Source organism: Orycteropus afer, unplaced genomic scaffold (genome assembly GCF_000298275.1).
Source record: "Orycteropus afer afer isolate SDZICR_OR568_19922 unplaced genomic scaffold, OryAfe1.0 scaffold00094, whole genome shotgun sequence".
Lineage (NCBI taxonomy): Eukaryota > Metazoa > Chordata > Mammalia > Tubulidentata > Orycteropodidae > Orycteropus > Orycteropus afer.
The window spans coordinates 5175089-5202837 of NW_006921681.1; the positions used below are offsets into that span (position 1 = coordinate 5175089).

The 27749-nt window shown below is 44.4% G+C and overlaps 1 protein-coding gene across 1 annotated transcript in view; it reads right to left on the minus strand.

Moving 5' to 3' along the window:
- Positions 1 to 8343: 8343 nt before the first annotated feature.
- SLC2A5 (solute carrier family 2 member 5) overlaps positions 8344 to 27749 on the minus strand; it is a 47932-nt gene continuing 28526 nt past the window's right edge. The window contains exons 3-11 of the mRNA XM_007942657.2: positions 26007 to 26131; positions 20559 to 20711; positions 11906 to 12031; positions 11626 to 11813; positions 11333 to 11443; positions 10328 to 10429; positions 9884 to 9959; positions 9132 to 9259; positions 8344 to 8547 (exon numbers count right to left, since the gene is read on the minus strand). Of these exons, the coding sequence (XP_007940848.2) occupies positions 8344 to 8547; positions 9132 to 9259; positions 9884 to 9959; positions 10328 to 10429; positions 11333 to 11443; positions 11626 to 11813; positions 11906 to 12031; positions 20559 to 20711; positions 26007 to 26131 (1213 nt within the window). The remainder of the gene's footprint in view (positions 8548 to 9131; positions 9260 to 9883; positions 9960 to 10327; positions 10430 to 11332; positions 11444 to 11625; positions 11814 to 11905; positions 12032 to 20558; positions 20712 to 26006; positions 26132 to 27749) is intronic.

Here is a 27749-nt window from a genome sequence, read left to right on the forward strand (position 1 = left end):
GGTGGATAGATGGGTGCACAGGCTGAACTATTAGGTAGGTCTATGCAGCGAGGAGTGTGCCCAAGACCATGTATAGGGTTGGCAGGCAATGTTTCTACAAGTGTATTTGTATGCTATGTAAGAATTCCCAGGTATATAGTAGAGCTGACAAGGGGCAAGTTTGTAATAACTTCTGGGCCACAGCCAGCTACTCAGAGGGAGCGAGTAGTTGGACCTGTGGGCTCAGGTCCAGAGTTGCAGGGTACATCAAGCTCAATTGGTACACCATACTACCCAAAACTTTGTTACATATCCTACTTTGGCGAGTAGCAACTGGGATCTTAAAAGCTTGCAAGCAGCCATCTAGATGCAATGATGGGTCTCTCCTCATCCAGAGCAAAAAAGAATGAAGAAACCAAAGACACATGGAAACAATTAGTCCAAGTGATTTGTACATCATGCAATCCTCAGCCCATGTGACTATGAGACCAGAAGAACTAGACGGTGCCTGGCTCACAGTAAACCACTTGGAGGGGGATCTCTGTAGGAGATCCTGGATAGAGTGGGAGAACAATGTGGAACAAAACTCAAAATCATTAAAAAAAAAAAAAAAAGAACCAGATTTGTTGGTCTGATAGAGCCTGATGGAACCACCAAGACATTGTGCCCCTGGCTGCTCTTCAGGTCTGGAATTGAACCCAAACCTGTGGCTTCCAGCCAAACAAAAGACAAGCATATGAGGTGAACATTTACATTAGGTAGATACACTCCTTAGACAGATCAATCATGGGAGAGTAGAAGGGCTGTGTGTATGCACAGGAAGACAGCTCAGGGGCAGGAGTGCATGAAGGGAAGGATACAGAAGAGGTAACTGTGGGGAGGAAGTGGGCAGGGAGCTATTGCATTGTGGGAAATTGCAGTCAATGTCATGAGACTAAGTGTATGTGAGCTGCTGTATGGAAAGTGAATTTGCTCTGTAAACTTTCACCCACATCACAATAAAAATTTTAAAATTTTTTTAAAAAAACTAATCAATAGTGGTAGGTCAGGATACTGGTTTCCTTGGGGAAGCAGTGACCAAAATGGGACAGGACTAGAGTTGTTGGGAGAGTGGTTATACTCTGTTTCTTGATTTAGATGAAGGCTACATGGGTGCTTTCAGTCTGTGAAAATTTATCAAGTTGTATATTTATGATTTGTATACTTTGTGTGATGGTGATGCCTTTGAACTTTATATAAATTGAATCCAGTGGGGAAAAAAAAAAAGGACATCATTGTTGGTAAAGCAGAAGGTCAGCAAAAATGAGGGAAATTTTCAACATGATGGATTGACACAATAGGCACAATGGATTCAAACACACCAATAGTCGTGAAGATGGTGCAGGACCAGGGACATTCACTCTGTTACACATAAGTGCGCCATGATCAGAGCTGACTCTACTGCAACCAACAGCAAAAGCAAGATATTTTCTCTATTGTGCCCCTCACGTCCTTCCAAGTGCTCACTTGCAGAGTCATTAGCATGCATATTTCTACTAATGGTCTGTTCAAGGTAATCTAGGCTTTCTCTGTCATGCTCCTCAAAATTCTGCCAACCTTTTCCCATTGTCCAATGTCAAGGCCACTATTACATAGGAAAATGCCCTTTCTTTTAAAATGTCTTTCTATCATTATAATAGTAGATGGAAGTTAAATTTCTTTTTAATGTTCTTTTTTTCAAAATAAAAAATAGTCAACCAACATGTCAGTCCACGAGCTTTTGGTGGATGAAATCCCAAAGCGTGGAAACCACTAGTCAAACCATCTTCCAACTCCTAATATGGGTTATATAGCCTCAGGGTTGGCCTTGCCCACCTCTGGTATCTGCCCCACCTGGCCCTGCCCTGCTCTGCCATGACCACTTAAAGTCCCCACTGTCAGACTTCTTTCAAAAACACTAATGTGACTATTGCCCTACAATACTCTTCAAACCTTGAACCAAAACTATCCCCTAAAGTCATCTTTAAACAACAGCAACAACAACAAAAGTTAGCTCAAAAAGTAAATGTCACTCTAAAGTATTGCACTCTTTTAAAAAATTACCTATATAAGACCAAGGGAGCTCTGGCAGTGTAGTGCCTAAGGCACTTGACTGCTAACCAGAAGGCTGGCAGTTCAAACCCACCAGCCACTCCTCGGAAGGAAGGTTGGACAATCTACTTCCGTAGTGATACTGCCTCAGAAACCCAAGGAGGGGTCGCTGTGAGTCAGGTCCAACTCGACAGCACATAACAACAACAACATATAAGACCAGGGGGTTAACAGTAACTCTAAAATATAGATGAGAAGTGTAGGATGCAGTGAACCTAAATTAATTTCTATTAATAGAAATGACTACAGCAGAAATCACATAAATGTTGAGATGATGTAAAGACTGTAGCTAATGTTTCTGAGCAATATGTGTAGAAATAATTAAATAAGGGCATATTTTTCATGTTTTGATATGTATATTTTGACCAAAATAAATTAAACTAAAAAACACACAAACATGTAATGAGCTTCCACTAGAGGGCCAGTTCTAGGAACTGTGGATACAGCAGTGAAGGAATAAGCTTGGCAATTCCTCTTTGTTCCATAGCTCTCATGTGGAACTGCCCCTGAACTTGACCTGCCACCAAGGGGCCTCTCAATTCTCCCAACTGTCATTTCACCTCAGACTTCACTTCTTTGTTCTCAGCCTAGCTCCCAACAGTCTCCAAATTTTGAATATTAACCTCCAATAAATAAATCTATAAATTTATAAATCATATACCATATGGCATCCCTGAGTGGAGCAAATCGTTAAGCACTTGGCTGCTAAATGGAAGGTTGGTGTTTAGAATCCAGGTACACTTTAGAAGAGAGGCCTGATGATTTCCCTCTGGAAGATCACAACCTTGAAAACTCCATGGAGCCCAGTCATACATGGTCACCCACAGGGTCACTGTGAGTCAGAATGGACTGGATGGCAACTGGTTTAGTTATGATTGTTGGTTTACATACATACATGTTATGTAAGTGATAAAAGATGCACACAAATTTCAAAGAAAGGAAGGGGAAAATAAAAGTAGGTTCTAACATCTTTCCTCTGCCTCGGTTGTGGTCCTCGCTCTGGCAGTCTCCCTTCTGCCCTCACTCCCCTCCAGCTACCCTTCCTGAGGTCACCGTCATTGAATCTGGTGGACACTCCTTTTTTGGTCCCAGTCCATTGCAGAGCGGGCAGCTCAGTCTTCCTTGCAGCTCCTCTTTGTCCTTTGTTTGATGAGGTACCCGGCCCCTCTTCTGTCTTTTTAGTCTGTGTACGTGGGATAATCTTATGAAAACTTAGGGCTTTAATCTATTGCTGGATCATTGGGAAAGGACCTGATATTACTTCCTCTTGGGCTCCTCTTGTCTGTGCTCTGGGCAGCAGGACTCGGAAGCTCACTGCCATCAAGTCAATTCCAACTCATAGTTGGTCAATCTACTTCCATAGAGATACCACCTCAGAAACCCAGGGAGGGGTGGCTATGAGTCAGAAATGACTCAATGGCAGTGAGTTTGGTTTTTGGTTTAGTGACCCCCATTGGGTTTCCAAGGCTGTAAATCTTTACGGAAGCAGACGTCCTCATCCTTCTTCTGTAGAACAGCTGGTTGGTTTGAATCACTGACCTTTTGGTTAGCAGCCACATGCTTTAACCACTACATCACCAGAACTTCTCCTGGGCAGCTATAAGGAGTCTTTAATTTGCCAATCAGATCATGGAACTCAGGCTTAAATGGACAGCAGCTTCCCATTACATTTAGAATAAAATTCCAAGTCTTTCCTGTGGCTTACAAAGTATCTGGCCCAGACTTCCTTTCTTTTCCCCCTCTTTCTGCTTCAATTCCACTTGCCTCTGGCTGTTCCTGAAAGGTGGCCAGGTGGTTCCCATTTCCAGGCATTTGCACTTGCAGTTCCACTCAAGACTCCATGTGTCCAGGTCCTCTTGTGGCTGGCTGCCACCATTCATTCAGGGAGGCCTTCTTCAACTTCCCTCTAAATAGCTTTCTCTGACTTGTCACCATTGCCATCATTCCTCTATTTTTCTTTACCTTTCACACTATGTTATGAATTGAATTGTGTCCCTCAAAAAGATGTGTTGGTTACCCATGTTCATCACAGCTCTATTCACAATAGCAAAAACATGGAAACAACCTAGGTGCCCATCAACAGAAGAATGGATAACCAAACTATGGTACATAAACACAGTGGAATACTATGCTACACTAATGAGTAATGTACAATCTGTAAAACATTGCAAAACATCACATAATGTGGATGAACTTAGAGGACATTGTGCTGAGTGAAATAAGTCAATCACAGAAAGACAAATATTATATTAGTTTATTATTGTAAAAAGTTAAGGTAAGGTTTATATATGGAACTAAACTTTCTTTGTTCGTTACCAGGGGTGGGAGGGGAGGGGAGGAAACACTGCAAAAAAAAAAAAAAAAATTAGAGTTGTACTGAGAAGGCATGCAATAATGTATGTGAATAAAGCCCCATGGAAATGTAAAAAAATAAAAAGTGCTGGAATCCTAACCCCTACACCTATGAATGTAAGGTAACATAATGTAATCACCTTCCATAAAGCAATCTAATGTTATGTTAATGAGGCCATATCAGTGTGGTGTGTATCCTAAACCTGATCACCTCTGAGTTATAAAAAGAGCAGATTAGACACAGAGACATTAATTCATTAACTACCTCTAATATACCGATGACACAACCTTGCTTTCTGAAAGAGAAGAGAACTTGAAGCACTTACTAATAAAGACCAAAGACTACAGCCTTCAATATGGATTACATTTCAACATAAAGAACACAAAAATCCTTACAACTGAACCAATAAGCAACATCATGATAAATGGAGAAAAGATTGAAGTTGTCAGGCATTTCATTTTCCTTGCATCCACAATCAACACCCATGCAATCAGCCGTCAAGAAATCAGACATCATATTGCACTAGGCAAATGTGCTGCAAAAGAACTCTAAAGTGTAAAGGAGCAAAGACGGCACTTTGAAGACTAAAACATGCCTAACCCAAGCCATGGTATTTTCAATTGCCTTGCATTCATGTGAAAGCTGAATAATGAATAAGGAAGGCTGAAGAAGAGTTGATGCACGTGAGTGTGGTGTTGGTGAAGAAAACTGAAAATAACACTGACTGCCAGAAGAGCAAGCAAATCTGCCTTGGTGGAAGTACAGCTGGAATACTCCTTACAAGCTCGAATGGCCAGACTTTGTCTTTCATATTATAGTCATGTTGTCAAAAGGGACCAATCTCTGGAGAAGGATATCATACTTGGTAAAGCAGAAGGTCAGTGAAGAAGGGTAAGACCCTCAATGATGTGGACTGACCCAGTGGCTGCAACAATGAGCTCAGGCATGGCAACAATTAGGAGGATGGTAGAGGACAGGGCAGTGTTTCATTCTGTTGCACATAGGGTTGCTATCAGTTGGAACAGACTAGACAGCACCTAACAAGAAGAAGACACAGAGACAAGCACATACTGGGGAAGACAGACACCATGTAAGGATCGTCAAGAAGGAAGGAGTGCCCAGGTTACTGACAAAGAAGGAATCCATGTTGTTGAGGCCCTGATTTGGACTTCTACCTCTAGAACTGTGAGAAAAAAAAATTCTGTTCCTTAAAACCAACCAACTGTGGTATTTGTGTTAGAGCAGCACTAGATAACTAAAACACTTCATAGAGTAGATTTCTCCCCAGTGCCTAGAACAGTGCTTGGCACATAGAGGGTACCCAACAAATGTATTGTTTACCCCACATCTACATCCTCCCATGTGGCTGACTCTCTTTTAGACATCTTTGGATACCCCACAAGCTCTTCCAAAAATGTTACTGTCTTCTTCCAAAATCTGCCACCCAGCTCCCCAAACCATTCACCATTGACACATAGCAGATACCTGGTTGGGATGCTAGATTCCTCACCTCTGGTAACTGAGTGGTCACCAGATGCCATTGGGTCTCTCCCTGGACTCTCTGCACTGTCCACATTATCTTTGCTTGGGTCCTCCTTTTTTTTTGCCAATTTATTTCCCTACCCAAGACCCACTCCTACGTTACTGCCACAGCATTTTCTGAAACCCAGTGATGACACCAGGATTATCTTGAGGATCAAGTTCAGACTCTTTAGGTTGGCACACAAGGACCTACAGGATCTAGTGCTCCCCCTCCCTCCCAATCGTTCTAGCTTTGCTTTCAAACCAGACTAGTTGGGGTTCCCCTAAACACCTCCATGTCTCTCTCCATGCTGTTCCCTCCTGGAACCTGGAAAATCCATTTTTTGCTTTTCTACTGCATCTTCTCCAATTAGAGAAATTAAATTTGTTTTTCTTAATTCCATGCACCTCCTCTCTCCCATTGCACCAGGCCCCTATATCTCACCTCTCATTGTCGTTTACTAACCCAGGTGTATGCACATATCTATAAATATATCTCTGTGTAACCACCTGTATCTGTATTGAGTTGAATATGAGTTCACACTCACGCATCCAATGTCAATCTATTACCACATGGGTTGTTCTAGACTCCTTTCTTTGATTATCTAACCTTCTTCTAACAGCGAGGTACGTGACTCTCACTATTTGCCATTCATTTACTTAATTATTCAATCCCAGTAGACATGCACAGTGGTCTCTCACTGTATTTTACTTGTGCATTTATTGGTCCTCAAAATCAATGTTCATTCTCAAGCACTATCAATAGCTAAGAAAACTTAATACATGCCAGGCTCTCATCAAAACACTATAATTACATAAACTCATTTAATTCCCACAACCATTATAAAATAGTTATTAGCTCCACTGAACATAAGAGGAAACTGAGGTACAGAATAGCCAAGTAATTTTGTCCAAGTTGCACAATCAATAAGTCGTAGAACCAACGTTTGAACCCAGGAAGCAGCCCTCCAGAGTCATGGCTAAAGTCCACATCCCCTATTTCTCCACTCCATGATAGAGGGGCTGCAGTTAATGTCAGCTGAACTGATAATACCCCTGAGTTCCTTACCATTCCTCACCATTGTGTTTTCATCTTCAGCTCTTCTGTGCTCCCTTCCACATTGTCGATCGCTGCTGCTAGTCCAGGCTGGTTCAACTACAGCTTTACACTATTGTCTGGGCCCTCATTACTCTTGTGAGCTGTTAAATTCATTGGCTGTTGAATCCACATTCCATCCACACAGAATGATTCCCAACTTCCACTGCTGTCTTGCTGACCTCTGACCTTGACTCCCAGGGATGGACTTCCCATCTTGTCAGAGCCATGTAGCTGTCTGTCTGTGCACTTACCTTTTCCATGTCTCAATGTTTCTCCATACCCATCCTCTCCACACAACCTCTCCTTCATTCACATCCCTAAGAAAAGCCTGAAGCTCTGTTTTCAGGGTGTGGGGACACTCCCTCCTTCTTCCCTTTGGCTCACCTTCAAGACCCCTTGGTGTTCGCTGTGCACTTGAAGATATGCAGAGGCTTCCCTGGTTTTGTACTATAAAAATCTCAGCTTGGCTACCACCTTCTCTCTCCCTTTCTTCTTCCTTCTTCCAGTAAGTAATGTCTGAGTGCCTCCTCCATGCCAGGCACTGTTCTAGGTGCTAGGAATTCAGGATAAACAAAACTCACAACACCTTGTGCCAGGAGCTAACATCCTCATTTAGCCAAACTGCTTGAAGGAAAAAGGAAATACCCCTTCTGCCTTCCACCTACTCATAGGAAAGAAGCACGTTTTGGTGGAAAATGATCCAATGTGTTTTATTGAAGCAATTCTATTTTCCTCTATCAACAGAATTTAGAAAAATGATCTCTGACTTTGTCAGTGTTTCCATAGGAACCTGCTTTCCAGCTTTCTAGATGTCATCTTTGTGGACATCTCATTTTCCCAGAGAGTGTTTTTCTGGAGAAGGCTTTGATAAAAGGATGTTGAACAAATGATTGTGGCCCTGGAAGATCCATGGCATTGCAGAAGCATTGGTTTCTTTAGCGAAAGTCAATTCCTTCCTGCTTGCCACTATAATAACTATTTTTATTATCAAAGTTAGTGTTACCAGGAGCCACAAAATGACCGCCCCAGCAGGGTTGAGGAACAGCTGTCTTTTGTAACTCAGGGTTTGCAACTGGTCAGTCTCGAGAGAGACAGCCTGACTAAGAGCAGCACAGAAGCCCTTTGGACATCGCCACCTGGGCCGGGAGGCTAGAGATGAGGCCTGCATTTTGCATTAGCTACTTCTGGACAGCTAGAAGTCAGAAAAGCAAAAGCAAGAAGTTCCATGCAGACCCACGTGACAGGCTCCTTCTCCCCTAAATTATTGTCCAAAAGTAGAAGGTGGAAGATCCCTTAGTTCCTCCTTTTCTGGGTGCACCTCTGACACCTTATTCATCTTGGTGAAAATCTGATTGATCTCAATAAATGTCTTGGCTTTGGTCTCAGGGACAATCAGGAAGGTGTAAATGGTGGTGAGAAGACATATCACAGCAAAAATGATGAAGCTATAAGCTCCCAAGCCAACCTGTAAGGAGAGATCATGTGAGAGCCATGTGGAAAGGGGTTTCCTGACCCTGTGGCTGCCAGCCCCATAGCTGAGCTGGGAACCTTTGTACTTTCTCGAGTAGGGTCTTGCTGTACTGGTTGGGAGTCCTGGTGGTCAAATGGCTGACATGTTCATCTGTTAACTGAAAAATTGGAGGTACAAGGCCACCCACAGGCACCTTGGAAGAGAGCCCTGGTGATCTACTTCTAAAGAATCAGCCATTAAAAACCATATAGAACATAATTCTATCTGACAGTCACAGGGTCACCATAGTCAGAGTCTATTTGACAACAACTAGTACTGGAACTGCTTGAGGATTTGTGAATTCAGGGCCCCAGCGTACCGGAAAGGAGCTCTGGTGGCGTAGTGCCTAAGGCACTTGACCGCTAACAAGAAGTTTGGTGGTTCAAACCCACCAGCCACTCCTCAGGAGGAAGATTGGGGAATCTACTTCCGTAGTGATACTGCCTCAGAAACCCAAGGAGGGGTCACTATGAGTCAGGTCCAACTTGATGGCAGTAAGTTGTTGGTTTGATTTTGTTTTTGATTTTGTTTCTGCATACCTGAATAAAGGGAAAGATCAAGCCCACGGTGAAGTTGGAGAGCCAGTGCACGCTGCCCCCTACCATGAAGGCGGCCGGCCGAGAAGACTGCAGGAAGATCTCGGTGATGAGCAATGCAGGAATGGGACCTTGGTGGAGAAAGAGGGAAAGTGCTCTTCCCTGCGGGCATAGCGATCCTACAGCTAGTTCCTGGACCCCTGCCCAGAAAAGGCACTCTAGTCACTCTAGTCCAAAGCGGGAACTCCAGGTCTGATGGAGAAGCAGTGTGAGGATACAAATAATAAGAGTTTATGGATGACATTGTAATGTCCCCAGCACTGGCCAAATGACCTCCTGTAGGCTCCCCAAGCTAATCTCACTGGGGAGTATGCTTTGAGCTCTCCAGTTTACTGTACAGTTTCATCCAGGTTATACTCCACTCAACTCTAAGAAAGGCCTGGTGATCTGCTCCAAAAATAAGCCAATGAAAACCCACGGATCACAACAGTCTGATCTGCAACTGGTCACGAGGATGGCACAGGACTGGGCAGCGTTTCATTCTGTTGTGCATGGTGTCACCAGGAGTCAGGGGCTGACCCAATGGCAGCTGACAACAATAACCCTATGAAACAGGAAGAGGGGCAGAGGGGACCTCCCAGGTCCACCTTCTGTACTCTCTGGAACCTCTCAAAGGAGCTCAAGGCAGAAGTTTCTAGGGCGGGTGGAACAGGAAAGAAGGAATGAAACTGTGAGACCAGCTCCAAGGTACATACTGGGCCCGATGGCATGTCCTATGACATAGGAGATGACACAGACAATGCTGATGTAAGGCATCCAGGATATTGTCTCCTGCAGGAGTAAAGAGTTGAGTCACACTTGGTAAAGCAAAGATAGCCTGGGAGGGGGACGTCAGGAATCTTGGGCTCCTGTGGCCAAACAGGTATGATCTGAGGAGCGGCATCTTTGGCCAGCCAGGAAAGATAGCCCCACCCCCCACCATCTTGATGGACCACCATCAGCTGATGGGCTACTGGGTAGGGGGCACAAGGTCAGACTGATCATATCGGCAAAAAATAAATCTATTTTGACTTTTTGTCCTCATAATACCAGTTGGGGCACAGGGTGAGAGTGACCCTGTTTTCCTTCCCAGGAACGTCTGCTATATCCCCCCATGCACCGCTTGGAGCCCCCTACACTGAGCCCTGCCTTTTACTAACCTGCAGCACCAGGGCGGCCGTCAGCACACAGCAGGCCGTGCAGCAGATGGAGAAGCCGAGGAGGATCAGAAGTCTCCTGCCCAGCAGCTCCACCACAAATACCTGGAGGAGAAGGTGGGGAGGTAACGAGGGAGGCACAGGGGCCAGCACTCTGGCCAGAGGGAGGCCAGCTGCCCTGGCATCCAGCTGCACCCCTGTCCAGAGCAGTGGGTCCAAGTGCCTTCACCTGGAAACCTTCCCCTCCCCCCCTGCCCCACCCCTCACACTCTTTTCTGATGGGGCAGTTATGTGGAGAACGAGGTAGGCCATCCTCCTACCGCCTGTGTGTGTGCATGCACATCCCTGGCCACTTACGTGTATCATGCTTGTGTGAATAATATGTGTACATGTACATGTGCATGTGCATATATGTAATGAATGCATGTCCACGTGTGTGTACACACACTCATGTACACAGAACATGCCTTTAAATGATGTCCAGGTTGTGTCATTGGACCCAAGCTGCCCAGACTTCAATAGCTCTACCCCTCAGGGCCTTCAAAATGTACAAAATGTATGCCCCTGAATCAGATCCCAATTATCTGCTGGAGGTTGAACCCCTAGATGAACTTGAGAGATTCTCTCCTCTAGAGGTGGCCAAAGAGCCTAAGCCAAGCATTGTCCAGACATGAAGCCACTCAGCAGTCCATCATTCCTGTCACACTGTGACCTGGCACAGGTAGCATGCACCTTAGACACATTGGCAGCCCCTGATGTAAGAAGTTAAGGAATCATTTCACATGGTAAGAGAAGGGGCCAGGATGGAGAAGTGCAGAGATGGAGGCCATAGGCTGCTCTTCCAGGAGATGGGTTGGGCCTTGAGGAGAGCTCAGAGGCAGGAGACCAGGGACTGAGGGGGGCATCACTGTCTCAGAGCCCAGACTCACTCCTCAATGGACAGCCCCTCTCCCCCACAAACACCCCTCAGTCAGTGGCAGCAGACAGGAGACAGCCCAGGATACTCACAGCACAGATGGTCATCACCACGTTGACGGCCCCTGTGCCTGCTGTCACATACTGGACCTCAGCATCCTTCACACCAGCGCTGAGGTAGATCTGGTCTGCATAGTAGTAGATCTGGAATGGATCATGGCATAGGCATGAGGCAGCCAGAGGAGGGGGCTGTGCTGAGGGGCTTGCTGCACCATGGACCCCATGGACTATGTGAAGGAAGGGCCCATGTATTCCTCAATACCTGCCTCTGCCCAGGGTTGTGTCCCCAGACCCCACTCAGCCTCCCTGGCCCTCTGCTTACATACCGCATTGACCCCTGACAGCTGCTGGCCACCCATGAGGATGATGATAGTGATGACCTGCCACCGCAGGGACCGCATCCTGAACAGCTTCAGCACAGAGACGGTGCCGGCCTCACGCTCTGCCTCATCCTCTTGCCGGATCTCCTCCATCTCCTCATCCACATTGTCCCAGCCTCGCAGCCTCTTCAAAGCTAAGGGCAAAGGGCAGGAGGACATGTGAGGGCACGGGGCCGAGGTGCTGTGGCCTTCCAGCCCCATTCTGCCTCTTGTAAGATGGCTTTACCATTCTTGGCAGCGACTTCATCCTTTTTCTGAACCAGCAGGTATCTGGGGCTCTCAGGGAAGAAGGGCAGGAGCAAAACTTGGAGTGCTGCAGGGACTCCAGTCAGCCCTAGGAGAATTGGCCAACCTGCAAAAGACCACACCCTCACCTAGGTCTTGGCTACAGAACTCCCTCCTGGAGTGGCCTTCCTGGAGCCCAAAATTTCCTGCCTTCACCTACTGCACTGGGCCAGTCATGCTCTGTCTGTGGTGTATGTGCTCTGCAAGGGCAGAGACATTGCTGTTCTCCCCATGGGTCCCAGCACCAAGAATGGGGCCCAACAAATCATGTAAGTCAGTACTTACAGAAGACACAAGTGGTGATAGCACCACACACCTAGCAGACTGGCAGAAATGAAATGCCAAGGATTGGCAAGGATGTGGGCAAATGGGAACTCCCCACACTGTATTTCATGGACACTGTGGTATCCTTTAGAGGGCAGCCTGGAGGAACTAGTGAAGCTGGTCATCCTGATAGCCTCTGTCCAGCAGTTCTGTTTCTGGACATTTGCCCAGAGAAGCCCGTGTGTGCCTTGGGCCACCAGGACAGGAGATCTAGAATGATCAGAGCAGCATTGATTCTAGAAACTGAAACAGAAACAATACAAATGTCTATAACAATAGAATGGATCAATAAATTGTGCTGTATTAGTAAAATGGATTCTACACCTCAATGGAAAGGAAGCAAGCCACAGCAAGGATAAATCACACCAACAGGATGTGAGTACAAGCGTCTACACAATGTGACTCCACTTATACGAAGCTCAGAAGAAGGTAAGATCAACTCTCCCATTGCAAGATGAGGAAAAGGTCCCTGGGTGGTACAAACGGTTTGTGTTCATCTACTGATCTAAAAGTTGGTGGTTCAAACCCACTCAGTGGTGCCACAGAAGAAAGGCCTGGTGATCTGTTTTGGTAAAGCCAAGAAAACCTTGTGGAACAGTTCTACTCTGTAACATATGGGTTGCCGTGAGTCAGAATGGAGTCAACGGCAACAGGTTTGGATTTTTTTTTTTTTTTCAAGTTTTTAGAAAAGTGACGAGGTTATGGAAAAGCAAGGACATAAAGATTGTAAGTGTCAGCATGGGGTCTCCCTCTGGGGGTGACAGGGGCATGACTGAGGGGCATACTGGCTTCCAGGGCCAGCAGGTACTAAGTCTGGATCTGGGTAGTAGTTACACACCTGTGTGATTTCTGTTGTTTGATGACATGTATATTTATGTTGTATGTGCTTTTCTTTATGTATGTTATATTTCACAATAAAAAGCATTAAAAAAAAAATAAGTGAATGAATAGTTTAGACTCCTTTCATCAGTTACCAAAGTGTTCTCATGGTGCAGTGTTTAAAGCACTCAGTTGTTAAACAAAGGTCAGCAGTTCAAACTCACCAGCCACTCCGCAGGAGAAAGATGAGACAGTTTGCTTCTGTAAAGATTTACAGCCTTGGAAACACTATGGGACAGCTCTACTCTGTCGCCTAGGGTTGCTGTGAGACGGAATCACTAGATGGCAGTGGATAGGTATCAGTGACCAGTCACAGTGAAGTCGATTCTGATTCACAACAACTGCATTTGTGTCAGAATAGAACTATGTTCCATAGGGGTTTCAATGGCTGATTTTTTTTTTTTTTTTTTGAAGTTGCTCACCCAGGGGCAGATTATTCATTAAGTAAGGTAAGCATGAGCTAACTTGTGCTTATTTACTAATATGTAGTGAATAGTTTCATATATATTTTTTGTGGGAGAAAACATGGAAATGTTTGAAAAGAGGCTTTGATTCTGTAGGAAGGTGCTGTAGGGCTGGAGGAGAGACAGATGTCAGCCACACCTAGAAGGAGAATCTTTGATGTGGTAAAAAAAAAAAAAAAGTGAAGTTGTTCACTGCAGATTAGTAAATAAGCACAAGGAAGCTCGTGCTTACCTTGTTGTTGTTGTTAGATCCCGTCGAGTTAGCGCCAACTCATAGTGACCCTATGTAAAACAGAACGAAACACTGCCTGGTCCTGTGCCAATCTCATGATCCTTGCTATACCTGAGCCCATTGTTGCAGCCACTGTGTCAATCCATCTTGCTGAGGGCCTTCCCCATCTCCACTGACCCTCTGCCTTACCAAGCATGATATCCTTCTCCATGGAATGGGCCCTTCTAACAACATGACCAAAGTAGATGAGACAAAGTTTGGCCATTCTTCTTTCAAGGAACATTCTGGCTGCACTTCTTCCAGGACAGATTTGTTAGTTATTTTGGCAGTCCATGGCACTTTCAGTATTCTTTGCCAACACCACAACTCAAAAGCATCAACTCTTCTTCAATCTTCCTTATTCATTGTCCAGCTTTCACATGCCTATGAGGTGACTGTAAATGCCATGGCTTTGGATCTGATGTCTTGACTGCTGCTTCCATGGGTGTTGACTGTGGAACCAAGTAATATGAAATTTTTGGTAACTTCAATCTTTTCTCCATTTATCCTGACATGACTTATTGTGAGGATTTTCATTTTCTTTATATTGAGGTGTAATCCGTACTGCAGACTGTAGTCTTTAATCTGCATTAGTAAGTGCTTCAAGTTTTCCTCACTTTCAGCAAGCAAAGTTATGTCGTCTGTGTATCACAGGTTATTAAAGAGTCTTCCTTCAATTCTGATGTCACATTTTTCTTCATATAGTGCAGCTTCTCAGATTATTTGCTCAAAATACAGATTGAATAAGTATGGTGAAAGGATATAACCCAGATGCACTCTCCTCCTGATTTTAAACCATGCAGTATCCCCTTGTTCTGTTCAAATGACAGCCTCCTGGTCTATGTATGGATTCCTCATGAGTACAATTAAGTGTTCTGGAATTCCCATTCTTCTCAATGTTATCCATAATTTGTTATGATCCACGTAATTTAATGCTTTTGCATAGTCGATAAAACATAAGTAAACATCTTTCTGCTATTCTTTGCTTTGAGCCAAGATCCAGCTGACATTGGCAATGATATCCCTTGTTCTACATCCTCTTCCGAATCCAGCTTGCACCTCTGGAAGTTCTCTGTCAATATACTGTTGTGACCATTTTTTAATTATATTCAGTAAGATTTTACTTGCAGGTGATATTAATGATATTGTTCGATAATTTGCACATTCTGTGGGATCACCTTCCTTTGGAATGGGTACAAATATGGATCTCTTCTAGTCAGTTGGCGAGGTAGCTGTCTTCCAAATCTCTTGGCATAGCTGAGTGAGCACCTCCAGTGTGGCATCTGTTTGTTGAAACATCTCAGTGGGTATTCTGTCAATTCCTGGAGCCTTGTTTTTCACCAGTTCCTTCAGTGCTTACCTTGCTTAACAGGTAATCTGACACTGAGATCACCAGACCTTTCTTCCAAGGCATTTCTGGGTAAACTTGAATTTCCAAACTTTGGGTTAGCAGCTGAGCACATTAACTGGTGCACCACCCAGGGACTCAGGCTCCTTCCTGAGTTAGTGCCCCTGGCTCGCCACCTTTTCTCCTAGGGTGTGTACTGGCTGGTAAATGTTAATATCTTTGTGCCAGGCACTGGTCTGACTTCCTTCTCAGTGGCTAAGCCCTCTTCCTGGCTCTCCCAGCCCTGTGACTCCAGCTGCTGCTCCATGTCTGCTGGAGGCTCCCTGAACTTCCCAGAGTCCCATGTCCTTAGAACTCTCCACCTGGGTGTCCCTTGGCTGCTTAAACTTATTATGTTCAAAATGAACCACACACCCCTCCCCCCTCCCAGTACTGACAGCATCTCCCTCAACCCAGCTCTCTAAGCTTGAACATTGTGCTTTCCCTCCCTCCTTCCTCTCCTCAGAGCCCACATTCATCTGTACTATCTTCAATTCTTCACCAAGCCTTGCTGAATTTGGCTTTGGGCTAACACTCAAAGCTGTTTACTCACCTTCTGTCCTGGTTCAGAGCCTGAAAGACCACTGGGTTCTGCTTGGTCTCCTGCCCCTTCATGCCACCAACCACTTCATCACAGTTAACTTTCTCAAAATCATGGGAGGCCACCCACTTAATTACCTCCCAGCCAACAATTCTCTGACTTTAATGTACCTTGAAATCATCTGTTGTTGTTGTTAGGGGCTATCGAGTCATTTCCGACTCATAGGGACCTCATGCACAGCAGAACGAAACACCGCCTGATCCCATGCCAGCTCCATGACCTTGCTATACTTGAGCCCATCATCAAAGCCACTGTGTCAATACATCTCGTTGAATACCTTCCCCTCTTTTGTCGACCCTCCACCTTACCAAGCATGACATTCTTCTCCAGGGAATGGTCACTTCTGACAACATGACCAAAATAGTGAGATGAAGTCTGGCCATTCTCGCTTCCAAGGAGCATTTCGGCTGCACTTCCTCTAGGACAGATCTGTTAGTTCTTTTAGCAGACCATGGTACTTTCAAGATTTCTTCGCCAGCACCACAACTCAAAAGCATCAACTCTTCTTCAGTCTTCCTATTCATTGTCCAGCTCTCACATGCATATGAGGTGATTGAAAATATTATGGTTTGTGTAAGGCACACCTTAGTCCTCAAGGAGACATCCTTGCTCCTTGGCACTTGAAAGAGTTCCTTTGCAGCTGACTTGCCCAGTGCTATACGCTGGCTAATGTCCTGACTGCTACTTCCATTGGCGTCGATTGTAGAACCAAACAATGTGAATTCTTTGACAACTTCAATCTTTTCTCCATTTACTGTGATACTACTTATAGGTCCAGTTGTGAGGATTTATATATATATATATATATATATATATATATATATATTGAGGTGTAATCCATACTGCAGTCTGTATTCTTCAATCTTCAATCTTCATCAGTAAGTGCCTCAAGTCATCCTCACTTTCAGCAAGCAAAGTGGGGTCATCAGCATATCACAGATTGTTAATGATTTTTCCTCCAATCCTGATGACACATCTTTCTTCATATAGTCCAGCTTCTTGGATTATTTGCTCAGCATATAGATTGAATAAGTATGGGGAAAGGATCCAACCCTGATGCACTCCCTTCTTGATTTTAAAGCATGCAGTGTCCCCTTGTTCTGTTTGAATGACAGACTCCTTGTCAATGTACAGGTTCCTCATGAGTACAATCAAGTGCTTGGGAATTCCCATTCTTCTCAATGTTATCCACAATTTGTCATGATCCACACAGTCAAATGCCTTTGCATAGGTAATAAAATACAAGTAAACATCTTTCTGGTATTCTTTGCCTTGAGCCAAGATCCCTCTGACAGCAGCTATGATATCTCTTGTTCCACATCCTCTTCTGAATCCAGCCTGCACCTCTGGAAGTTCTCTGTCACTATACTGCTGCAACCATTTTTTTAAATTATCTTCAGTAAGATCTTACTTGCATGTGATATTAATGATATTATTTGATAATTTCTTCATTCTGTGGGATGATCTTTCTTTGGAATGGGTACAAATATGGATCTCTTCCAGTCAGTTGGCCAGGTGTCTTCCAAATCTCTTGGCATAACCGACTGAGTGTCTCTAGTGGGGCATCTCTTTGTTGAAATATCTCAGTGGGTATTCTGTCAATTCCTGGAGCCTTGTTCTTCACCAATTCCTTCACTGCAGCTTCAACGTCCTCCTTCAATACCACTGGTCCTAGATCATATGCCATGTCCTGAAATGGATGAAGATTGACCAGTTCTTTTTGGTACAGTGACTCCGTGTATTCTTTCCATCTTCTTTTGGTGTTTCCTGCATCATTCAATATTTTGTCCATAAAATCTTTCAATATTGCAACGCGAAGCTTCAATTTTTTCCTCAGTTCTTTCAGCTTGAGAAATGCCAAGCATGTTCTTCCCTTTTGTTTTTCAAATCACCTGGGATCTGTTAAAATCCAGGTTCTGACTCGGGAGATCTGGGGAAGCCCAGCTTCTGCATTTCTAACAAGCTCCTGGGAGAGGATGATGCTGTGGGTCCTGCAGACACCACTGTGAGCAGTGGAGTCCAAAAGCCCAAGTCCAAGTTCCTCTAAATGGCATCCAGAGCTTTTTAGGAAGCTGACTCTAAGCAATGGTCCCATCTTTACCTCTCATGTGAGGCCGCCACTGTACAGAGGGGACAATTAAAACCTTGATGTTTATGGGATTCATTTTCTTGGTTTAAGGGCTTAGGGTCATGGTCTTGCGGGAAAATTCAGTCAACTACCATCACATAGTTGTTAAAGTTTATGTTCTACCTGCCAGTATGGTGAGTGAGTAGCGTCTGGTATCTTAAAAGCTTATGAGCAACCATCTAAGATAAAATTATTGCTATTTGTCTGGAACAAAAGAGAAAGAAGGAAACCAAAGAATCAGAGAAGGAATGGAACTACAGGACTAATTGTCTCCATGAACCACTGTCTCCTCTCTTGAGACCAGAACTAGATGGTGCCTGGCTATCACCATCAAATATTCTGATCAGGGACTGAATGGATGGATCTTGATAGAAAGGGAGAAAAACGTGGAACAGAATTTCAAATTCTAAAGAATCCAGACTACTGGACCTATTGAGGGTGGAGGAGTCCCTGAGACTATAGCCCTGAGATATTCTTCAAACCTTGAATTGAAACAATCCCCTGAAGTCACTTTTAAAGTAAGAGTTTAGTTCAAAAAGTAAAGGCTGTCACCCTTGAGTATCGAGTTCTTTTGAAAAAATTATCTATACAGGACTAAATAGTCAATAGCTATTGCAAAGCATAGATGAGAAGGTTGGGAGTAGGGAGTTTGAGGTAACGGGAGTGACACAACTAGAACAGAAATAACAAGAACATTGACGTATTACCTGTGAAGACTGTAACTGATGTCATGGATCATTATGTCTGGAAACTATGGAATGGGTTTTACTGTGCATATTTTCACCAAAAATAATAAAACAGAAACAATCCTGGTGGTGGAGTAATAAGGGATTGGCTCCGGGGCCAGAGGGAACTGCAGGCAACTGCAACCCCCACTCTAGCGTTCACATTCTCCTTGCAGCCAAAGGCTGCCTCAGGGACAGATTACCCAACAAGCAAGGTGAGCCTGGGCTTATTTGTGCTTATTGACTAATTCCTAGTGAATAGTCTCACATGTTTTTCAGTTTACTTTCCTTACTGGGCACTCCCGTCCTTGTGAGGGATTGTAAATTTGAAGAGGCTTTGATTCTGTAGGAAGGTGCAGTGGGGTTGGGAGAGAGATGCCAGCCATACCCGGAAGCAGAATGATGTGGTGAAAAAAATGTGAGATTGTTCACTATGGATTAGTAAGAAAACACAAGTAATCCCACGCTCATCTTGCTTATTGGATGCTGTGACACTGGGTGGCCTGGCTACCAGTTTGCAGCCTTGGCCATCTACCGCGATATCTGTAGTTCCCTGAATGCACAGAGCTTTTTCCCTTGCACTCCTGCCCAGGTCTACAATTCCAGGCCTATGCACTACCCCCAAGCCCAGGCCCTCTCTGAGGCCCTTCTTGGACAGAACGATTCTCTCTCTCACACACCCCATGTACCACAGAATGCTTCATAAACACATAGGTCCTTCATATTGCTTTGAGTCCTGTTTACACGCCCATCACCATGTGCTGCTCCCTGAGACAGGAGGCCCAGCTCCTAATGAGGTGGGTGCCCTTGACATAGGTGCCCAGAAAACATGCAGGAGGGAGGGAAAGGCAGGGGTTCAGTGGTTAAACATGGGTCTGGGCCCAAGCTGCTGGGTTTGTGCCTAATGTGGCCTCTGTGTGAGACTTCTCTGCCTCAGGCTCCACATCCATAAACAGATGTGATAACAGGACATGCTTCAGAGGGCTGTCTGGAGGATGGAATGAATTCATATAAAAGAACCTGGCCCCCGATAAACACTTTATATGTTTTGACTGATGTCTTCATTAATGATGATGTTCCTCTCAGAGGTTCCAGATCTGAGATAAAGAAAGGAGAGGTCATGTAAAAATGATGACCTACAAGTTACTATGCACCTACTACAGCCAGGCTTCTGTCTCTTGGGCAGGGTGGTAAAGTCTCAGGAGTCAGGGCCCAGGTAGAACTCGACCCTCCAGGGCACGGCCTCACCTGCAGGGTGCAGGTTCTTGATGCTGGGCATCCCTGTCCTGGTCACAGCCTCAGGCTTCAGCAACTCTGGGAGGCTCTCATGAAATGGAGTCCAGTGGCCCTAAGCACAGAGCCTGGCACACTGGTGGTGATCATTACTGAGGCCCGGGCCCTAGTGCCAATAGCCACCACCCAGTAGGCCAAGAGAAGCTGATCCCATCAGTCTTCACAAAATCCAAACCCAAACTTTCCTTGGGTTTCCAAGGCAGTATCACTACAGAAGTAGATTGCCCAATCTTCCTTCCGAGGAGTGGCTGGTGGGTTTGAACTGCCAGCCTCTGGTTAGCAGTCAAGTGCTGTGGGCACTACGCCACCAGAGAGAGCTCCCTTGGACTGAAAACATAAGCCGATCTGTCACCATAAGCACCACACAGGCACTGTAGCATCAGGGCTGTGTAGGGACTCCCAAAGAAAGTGGACAAATTAGAAAGAGAAGACTAATTGTAGAAGCATTGGTCCTGGGCCCACTATTTTGGAACGGAGGGTGACTGAGGGAGGGCTGAGGGTCCAGAGCCGTCCTGAGCTCACCTTCTTCACTTGTGAGGACACTCCGGAATCCAAAGAGCTGGGCCACGAGGATCCCGACAGTGATGAAGAGCTGGGGCACTACTCCAAGGGCACCCCTCATGTTCTTAGGGGCCAGCTCCCCCAGGTACATAGGGACCACGTTGGAAGACAGACCTGGGAGGGGGGGTTCAAACAGGAACATTTCCAGGAAAAATTAGTCTGTCAAGAAAAGCACTGTCTCGAATACAGTACATTTCTTCTAACATAGCACTCACATAATTTAGGCCAGAACCTTCCCAAAATTATCAAGGAGAAAGCATACATTTCTTTCAGTTCTTAGTTCTTTAAATTTCTGGGATAAAGAAAACAGGCCACAGAAGCTCAAGAACAGCTACCCGTGCTCATTGGCTGGCGGGATCTCTGGCCATCCCTCCTAACTAGCCCAGGCCTCAGAGAAGAAAAAGCCAAGTGTGGCCCAGACACTCTTCTCGATTGTTCCTTGGGGACACTCCATTCACAAAGGGCCAAGGACTCCTTCCACCAGCTTAAACTGCTGAGAATAGCATATTACATGATACACTTTGGGACAGGCACATTAATACAAGTTAGAGACTGTTACCCAGAAACACAAAAATACAAATATATATCATAGAATTTCTGCATTTCTGGAATTGGTGTAATACAGTAAAACCTGCAAAAGTGGGAACCTGTGTTAGGCAGAAACCTATCAGGGAAGAAAAAGTCAAATATGTTCCATTAAAACCAGTGATAGAAAAGTGGTAAGACTGCACCCTGTCAAAGGCAGAAAATAAGTGAGACCCAGAAAAATAAGGCCATCCTGTCAAGATTCGGCTCTCATCATACATTATTGTTGTTGGATGCTGTCAAATCAATGCTGACTCGAGTGACCCTATAGGTCAGAGCAGAACTGCTCCATAGTGTGTCCTAGGCTGAATCTTTATGGGAGCAGATCACTAGGTCTTCTCTCCTGCAGTGCTGCTGGAGGGTTCAAACCGTCAACCTTTTCGTTAGCAGCCAACCACTTAACCATTGTACCACCAGGGCTTTCTTGTAATACATATGTTGTTGCTGTTGTTATGTGCTATCGAGTTGGCCCCAACTCATAGTGACCCCTCCTTGGGTTTCCAAGGTAGTATCACTATGGAAGTAGATTGCCCAACCTTCCTTCTGAGGAGTGGCTGGTGGGTTTGAACAGCCAGCCTTCTGGTTAGCAGTCAAGTGCCTTAGGCACTTTTGCTCTGCTTAGTATTTAAAAAAAAGAAATCACAAGTTCATTAACACCAGTTCCTTCAGGTTTTCAGAGCAGAGGGATAGACTTTAAAGCAGCCCTGCAGGGAAGAGGCATGCCTAGCCCACTTCCTGCCCAGAGAGGGGAGGGCTCCTGGAGGCTTGGGACCATTGAGGCCCACTGTCCTCACAATTTACCAGGCCCCGTAAGATGTGCTATCCCTTCCTAATGGCAAGAGATCTTTGACATAATTGAAGAGCAAGCATCAGGCTGTGTGTGAAGACAGGATTACCTTCATGCTAGTGAAAGCAATCTCTATTTTGTCTTAAAAATCACTCCACTGGGCAAAATGCTGAACAGAATTTCAAATTCCCAGGGGCTCAGAGTTTTTGGAATTACGGAGGCTGGATGAAGCACTGAAACTACTGGCCTGAGATAATCTTTAAACCTTAAACCAAAAATATCCCCTGAAGTCTATTTAAAACCAATTAATAGTTTAGCTTAACTAGTAAAGAATGTCTGCCTTGACCACTGCTCTTTCAAGATCTATCTCTATGGGATCAAATGGACAACAGCAGCTCAGAAGACTGGATAGGATCCTTAGAGGGCAGTGAGTTTACATTAACGGGGAGGAACTACTCAGAAAAGGAGGGTGAGGATGGTTTCACAACGCAATGTTATCAATGTCACTGAGTTGTACCTGCAGAAACTGTTAAAGTGGTGAATGTATGGTTTGCTGTATATATTCTGAACAACAAAAATAACTAAATAAATGATTTAAAAGGATAGATTTTATGGTATGTTAGTTATATGTCAATAAAACTATTATTAAGAAGAAGAGGAAGAAAAAAGGACTCCAGTGGGCTCTTTCAGCCAGCCTATTTCATCCAACACTAGAATCAGAGCAAAGTGGCTGTTAAGGTCAAAATTATTTCAAGCCAGTGAAAGCTTTCAGTGTTCTTCCCTTGCCAAGAAATTAACTATAAACAAATTAGTAAATTGTGAGCATTCTGAAATTCAAACTTGAATGTAATCTTCACATAAGCAGATCACCAGAGCTTCCTTCTGTAGCGCTGTTGGGTGTGTTCAGACCTAGGTCCCACATCTTGAAGTCCAAGTTGCATTTCTTTCTCAAGGTAGGTATTTGCTCCCTTGTCAGAAGGAACTGTGTGGTTCATGTTAATAGGAATGTTTTTAAATGAGTTTCTAATAAGCATGGTACTGGATTACTTCCAGGAGGCACGTGAAAGAATTAACTCTACGTGAGTTACACACTAGCAAGTATTCTCAGAGCACCAGTGAGGACTCCAGGATGTCCTCAGACCTTTCCAGGGGCTCTGTGAGACCAAATCTGTTGTCATAATACTAATGAGACAGTATTTACCCTTTTCATTCTTACTGTCTTACTAGTAAACAGATTCCAGATGCTACATGATATGTAGGAGTCCTGGGGTGGTACAAATGGTGCAAATGGTTAAGCACTGGACTGTTGTTGTTTGTTGTTGTTGTTGTTATGTGCTGTCAAGTCGGACCCGACTCAGCGACCTCTCCTTGGGTTTCCCACGCAGTATCACTATGGAAGTAGATTGCCCAACCTTCCTTCTGTGAAGTGGCTGGTAGGTTTAAACTGCCAGGCTTCTGGTTAGCAGTCAAGTGCCTTAGGCACCACACTACCAGCACTGGACTACTAATCGCCAAAAAGGTTGGTGGTTCAAACCCACCTGTGGGGAGCTTTGAAGTAAGACCAGGCAATCTGCTACCAAAATGTCACAGCCTTGAAAACCCTTATGGAGTCTAGTTCTCTGCAGGCATAGGGTCACCATGAGGCATTATCAACTTGAGGACAACTAACAACAGCATCACGTGTGATATCACAACAGGCTGAACACAGAAGCAGGTTTGAGAATCTAGCTGTCTTCTACTAAGCCAGGTATTAAGGAGATTTGCAAAAATGTGACACACTGCCATTCTTCCCACTGTATTTTTTGTTTTAGAATATATAATTATTTTTCATAAAAGATAATGGGTTTATTACTGTTATTTTAAAATGAATTCATGTATTTCTCAGTCATATTATGGTAAATATTGATAGATATAACTCACATAAGCAAAAGCTTTTTGGAACTTTCAATAATTTTAAGGGGTCCTGAGAGCAGAGTTTGAGAAATGCTGGCAAAAGGAATGCTTCCCAGACCCAGTTGCTGTCACATCGAGTGTGACTGGTGGCAACCTCAGATGTGTCCAAGCAGAACTGTACTCCATTGGGTTTTCAATGGCTGACTTTTCACCAGGACTTTCTTTCAAAGTACCTCAGGGTAGACCTGAACTCTAAACTTTTGGTTAGAAGCTGAGCACATTAATGGCACTAACTCTTTGTATCACCCCACCCCAAACCAAATCCACTACTGTCCTAAGTTTCCTGTTGGAACCAATTTTGAATTGTTGAATGGTCAACAGGAAAGCGACTGGACTGTTCACTGCTGATGACTCTAGAAGCCATGTATTGCAAAAGCTGAGCTCACTGAAGGGTCAACCTGAGGGCAGGAGCAGGGCCAGGACCAGATGACCAGCATCAGGCGCTCTCAGGGAAAGCTGTGGACTAAGTCCAGCTTGTTGTGCAGCCCATCATTTCCCCTGGAAAGGATCTCTTCCCTCTACAGGAAACTTGTTCTCTTATTTTTCTCCCAAGCCCTGTAATTCTTCATTACCATCCCTACCACCAGGTTTCTTGACTTCTCTGCTACTGCAAATTAACTCTGGCTGAGGTGCTGACATCTGGCCACATCACTCCTTCTCCTCCACCTCAGGCTTGGGGAGAGAACGTGAGAGTTACTTGGCAATGCCAGGGCCAGAGCTAGGGCGTGAACTTTCCAGTAGCCTCACTCTCGGGTGTTTACCTTGCACTTGCCTGACCCTGGGAGCAGGCACCTCCTTAAATTTGGCTCCCCACTTCAATAAGGCCCTGGCAAATACTGCCTACAGAAGGATGCCACCTGGGGGTTGGAGGACACAAGCATGGCTTTAACAAGCATCTCTCTCTGGTTTGAGCCAATTATGGGAGAGATTCAGAAAACTGCCCAAGTACAGCCTGGCAATTAAGTCTGGAGGACAACAGGTCATTCTTTGCAAACCTACCCTGAGGTTTAGCAGATGAGAAGCCCCAGGCAAGTCATTAGTTTCTCTCAGCAGGCAGGCTTAAGGAATTAGTGAAATAGTGCCCAGGAAAAGTCCTTTGCAAACTTTAAAGTGCCCTATACCATACAATGAGTTGGAATCAACTTGATAGCTGTGGTTTTATACTACACCACTGGTATTTCAAACACCAACAGGGTCACCTATGGTTTCAGTGGAGCTTCCAGACAAAGACAGAGTAGGAAGAAGGTTTAGTGATCTACTTTGGAAAATTAACCAGTGGAGACCCAAGGGCATCAACAGAATATTGCCCGATATAATGCTGGAAGATGAGCCCTCCAGGGTGGAAGGCATTCAAAATACACAGTGACCATAACAATGCACTTGAGCATACCATCAATTGTGAAAATGGCACAGGACCGGGCAAAGTTTTGCTCTGTCGTACACGGGGTCACCATGAGTCAGACTTGACCTAACAGCAACCAATAATAACAACAATATAAAATTGGAAAGTTGCCATCATTAACTCTGTTTTTGGTAGAGGGATCCATACATTAAATTGCTTCTCAAACTTGTTTGACCACAACTCCCGGTCAAAAATACAGAAGTACATTTTACATTGCATCCTGGTTCACATACACACATGTAGATAAACAAATGAAAAGTAAACTTTCAAAAGACAACACTTACCTTACTACATACGACATTTTCTATTCTATTTCATTTTTAGAAAGAAAAGTGCTGCTCACTAAACAGATTTCACTGCCCACCAACGATCATGGCCTGCAATTTAGAAAACACATCCGCAGTCTGGATTGCAAGGACCCTTCTGAGGCTCAGTTTCAGTATTTAAGTGCTTCCCAAGAACAGCTTCCTTGCAGGAAGCATCCCAGTAAGGATCGCAGCAGTACTGTCTGCACACAAGATAATGCAGGGCTTCAAACAGCTTCTTCACCGCGGAGGCAAAGGAACAGCTTGAATGTATATGCTTCAGAGACCCCGGGGTTGGCTTGGAGCCCCAGAAGCTTTTTCTTCTTCTTCCTTGATTACCCCAAATAACAGACTCCATACAGTGTAGCATTGTTTACCTGCACATATTCCCACCAAAAGTCTGGAACAAATGATCATCTCAAATGTCTTGGCAACTTTGCTGCAGCCCATTAAGATTGCAGGCACGATGGAAAATATGTTGTTGAACAGCAAGGTCCCTTTTCTGCAGAGGACAAAACATTCAGTTAGTTTGGTTTAAGGATTTGTTCATTGATTCAACACATACTCAGCGACTCTCCTCTGTGAAGGCTCCCCCAGGCACAGCCATGGGCTGTGTTGTTGTTAAGTTTTAAGCTCTCAGTGACCTAAGACTGACACTGCTGAAATGCACGATCTGCTGTGAGAATCTTGTCTGTGTCAGAGCAAATGGGAAGGAGCACAGTTCAGAGGGTATCAGTGGTGAGAATGGAGGGAAAAGGGTGCCATATTACAAATACAGGAAAAGCTTTTTGAAGTTATAAGATAACTTATGATTTTAGTACAATTTTGAAATCCAAACTGGGCAATGACATTAGAAGAAAAGGAAAGTATGGATCAATTTCACTTATCAGCATAGGTACAAAAATCATAAATTAAATATGAACAAGCTGAATTTAATAGCATATTTAGAAATCTTTCAATGTATTGCACCATATTAAAGATCACACAAGGAGCCCTGGTGGCACAATGGTTAAGCACATAGCTGCTAACAGAAAGGTCATCAGTTCAAACCCACAGCCTTTCCACAGGAGAAAAGACCCGGAGATCTGCTCCTATAAAGATTACAGCCTAGGAAACCCTCTGTCACAGTGGGCCACGATGAGTCAAAATCAACTCAATGACATGCAACAAAAAGATTGCACAGCTAAAATGTCCAACACCAGATGAATGGGTAAACAAAATGTGGTACACACACACAATGGAATACTACTCAGCCATAAAGAGAAATGAGGTCCTGATGCACACCCCTGCATAGATCAACCTTGAAAACTCCATGAAGAGCCAAGTAAGCCAGGCACAAAGGACAAATATCATATGGTCTAATTGATATGAAATAAGCAAATATATAAAAACCAAGCCAAACTCACTGCCGTCAAGTCAGATACGGCTCCTGGCTACCCCTTGGATTTCCAAGGCATTATCACTATGGAGTTAGATTGCCCAATCTTCCTTCTGAGGAGTGGCTGGTGGGTTTGAACCTCCAGCTTTCTGGTTAGCAGTCAAATGTCTTAGGCACTACGCCACCAGAGCTCCCAAAAACAAATATATAGAAACCAAAAAATTATTAGTGGTTACTAGAGGTGGGACAGTGTTTCAATGCTATTCATAAGGTTTTCAGTGGCCAATTTTTTCAGAAGTGGATTACTTAGATCCACAATCAACACACATGGAAGCAGGAGTCAAGAAATCAGAGGATGTATTGCACTGGGCAAATCTGCTGCAAACGTTCTCTTTAAAACATTAAAAAGCAAAGATGTCACTTTGAAGACTAAGGTTGCCTAAGGCAAGCCATGATATTTTCAGTCACCTCATATGCCTGTGAAAGCTGGACAATGAATAATAATGACCGAAGAAGAGTTGATGCTTTTGAGTTTGGTGTTGGCAAAGAATGATGAAAATACCACAGACTGCCAGAAGAATGAACAAATCTGTCCTGGAGGAAGTGCAGCCAGAATGCTCTTTAGGAGAGAGAATGGCCAGATTTCATCTCACATACTTTGGTCATGTTGTCAGAAGGGACCAGTCCCTGGAAAATGATATCATAGTTGATAAAGTAGAGGGTCAATGAAAAAGGGGAAGAC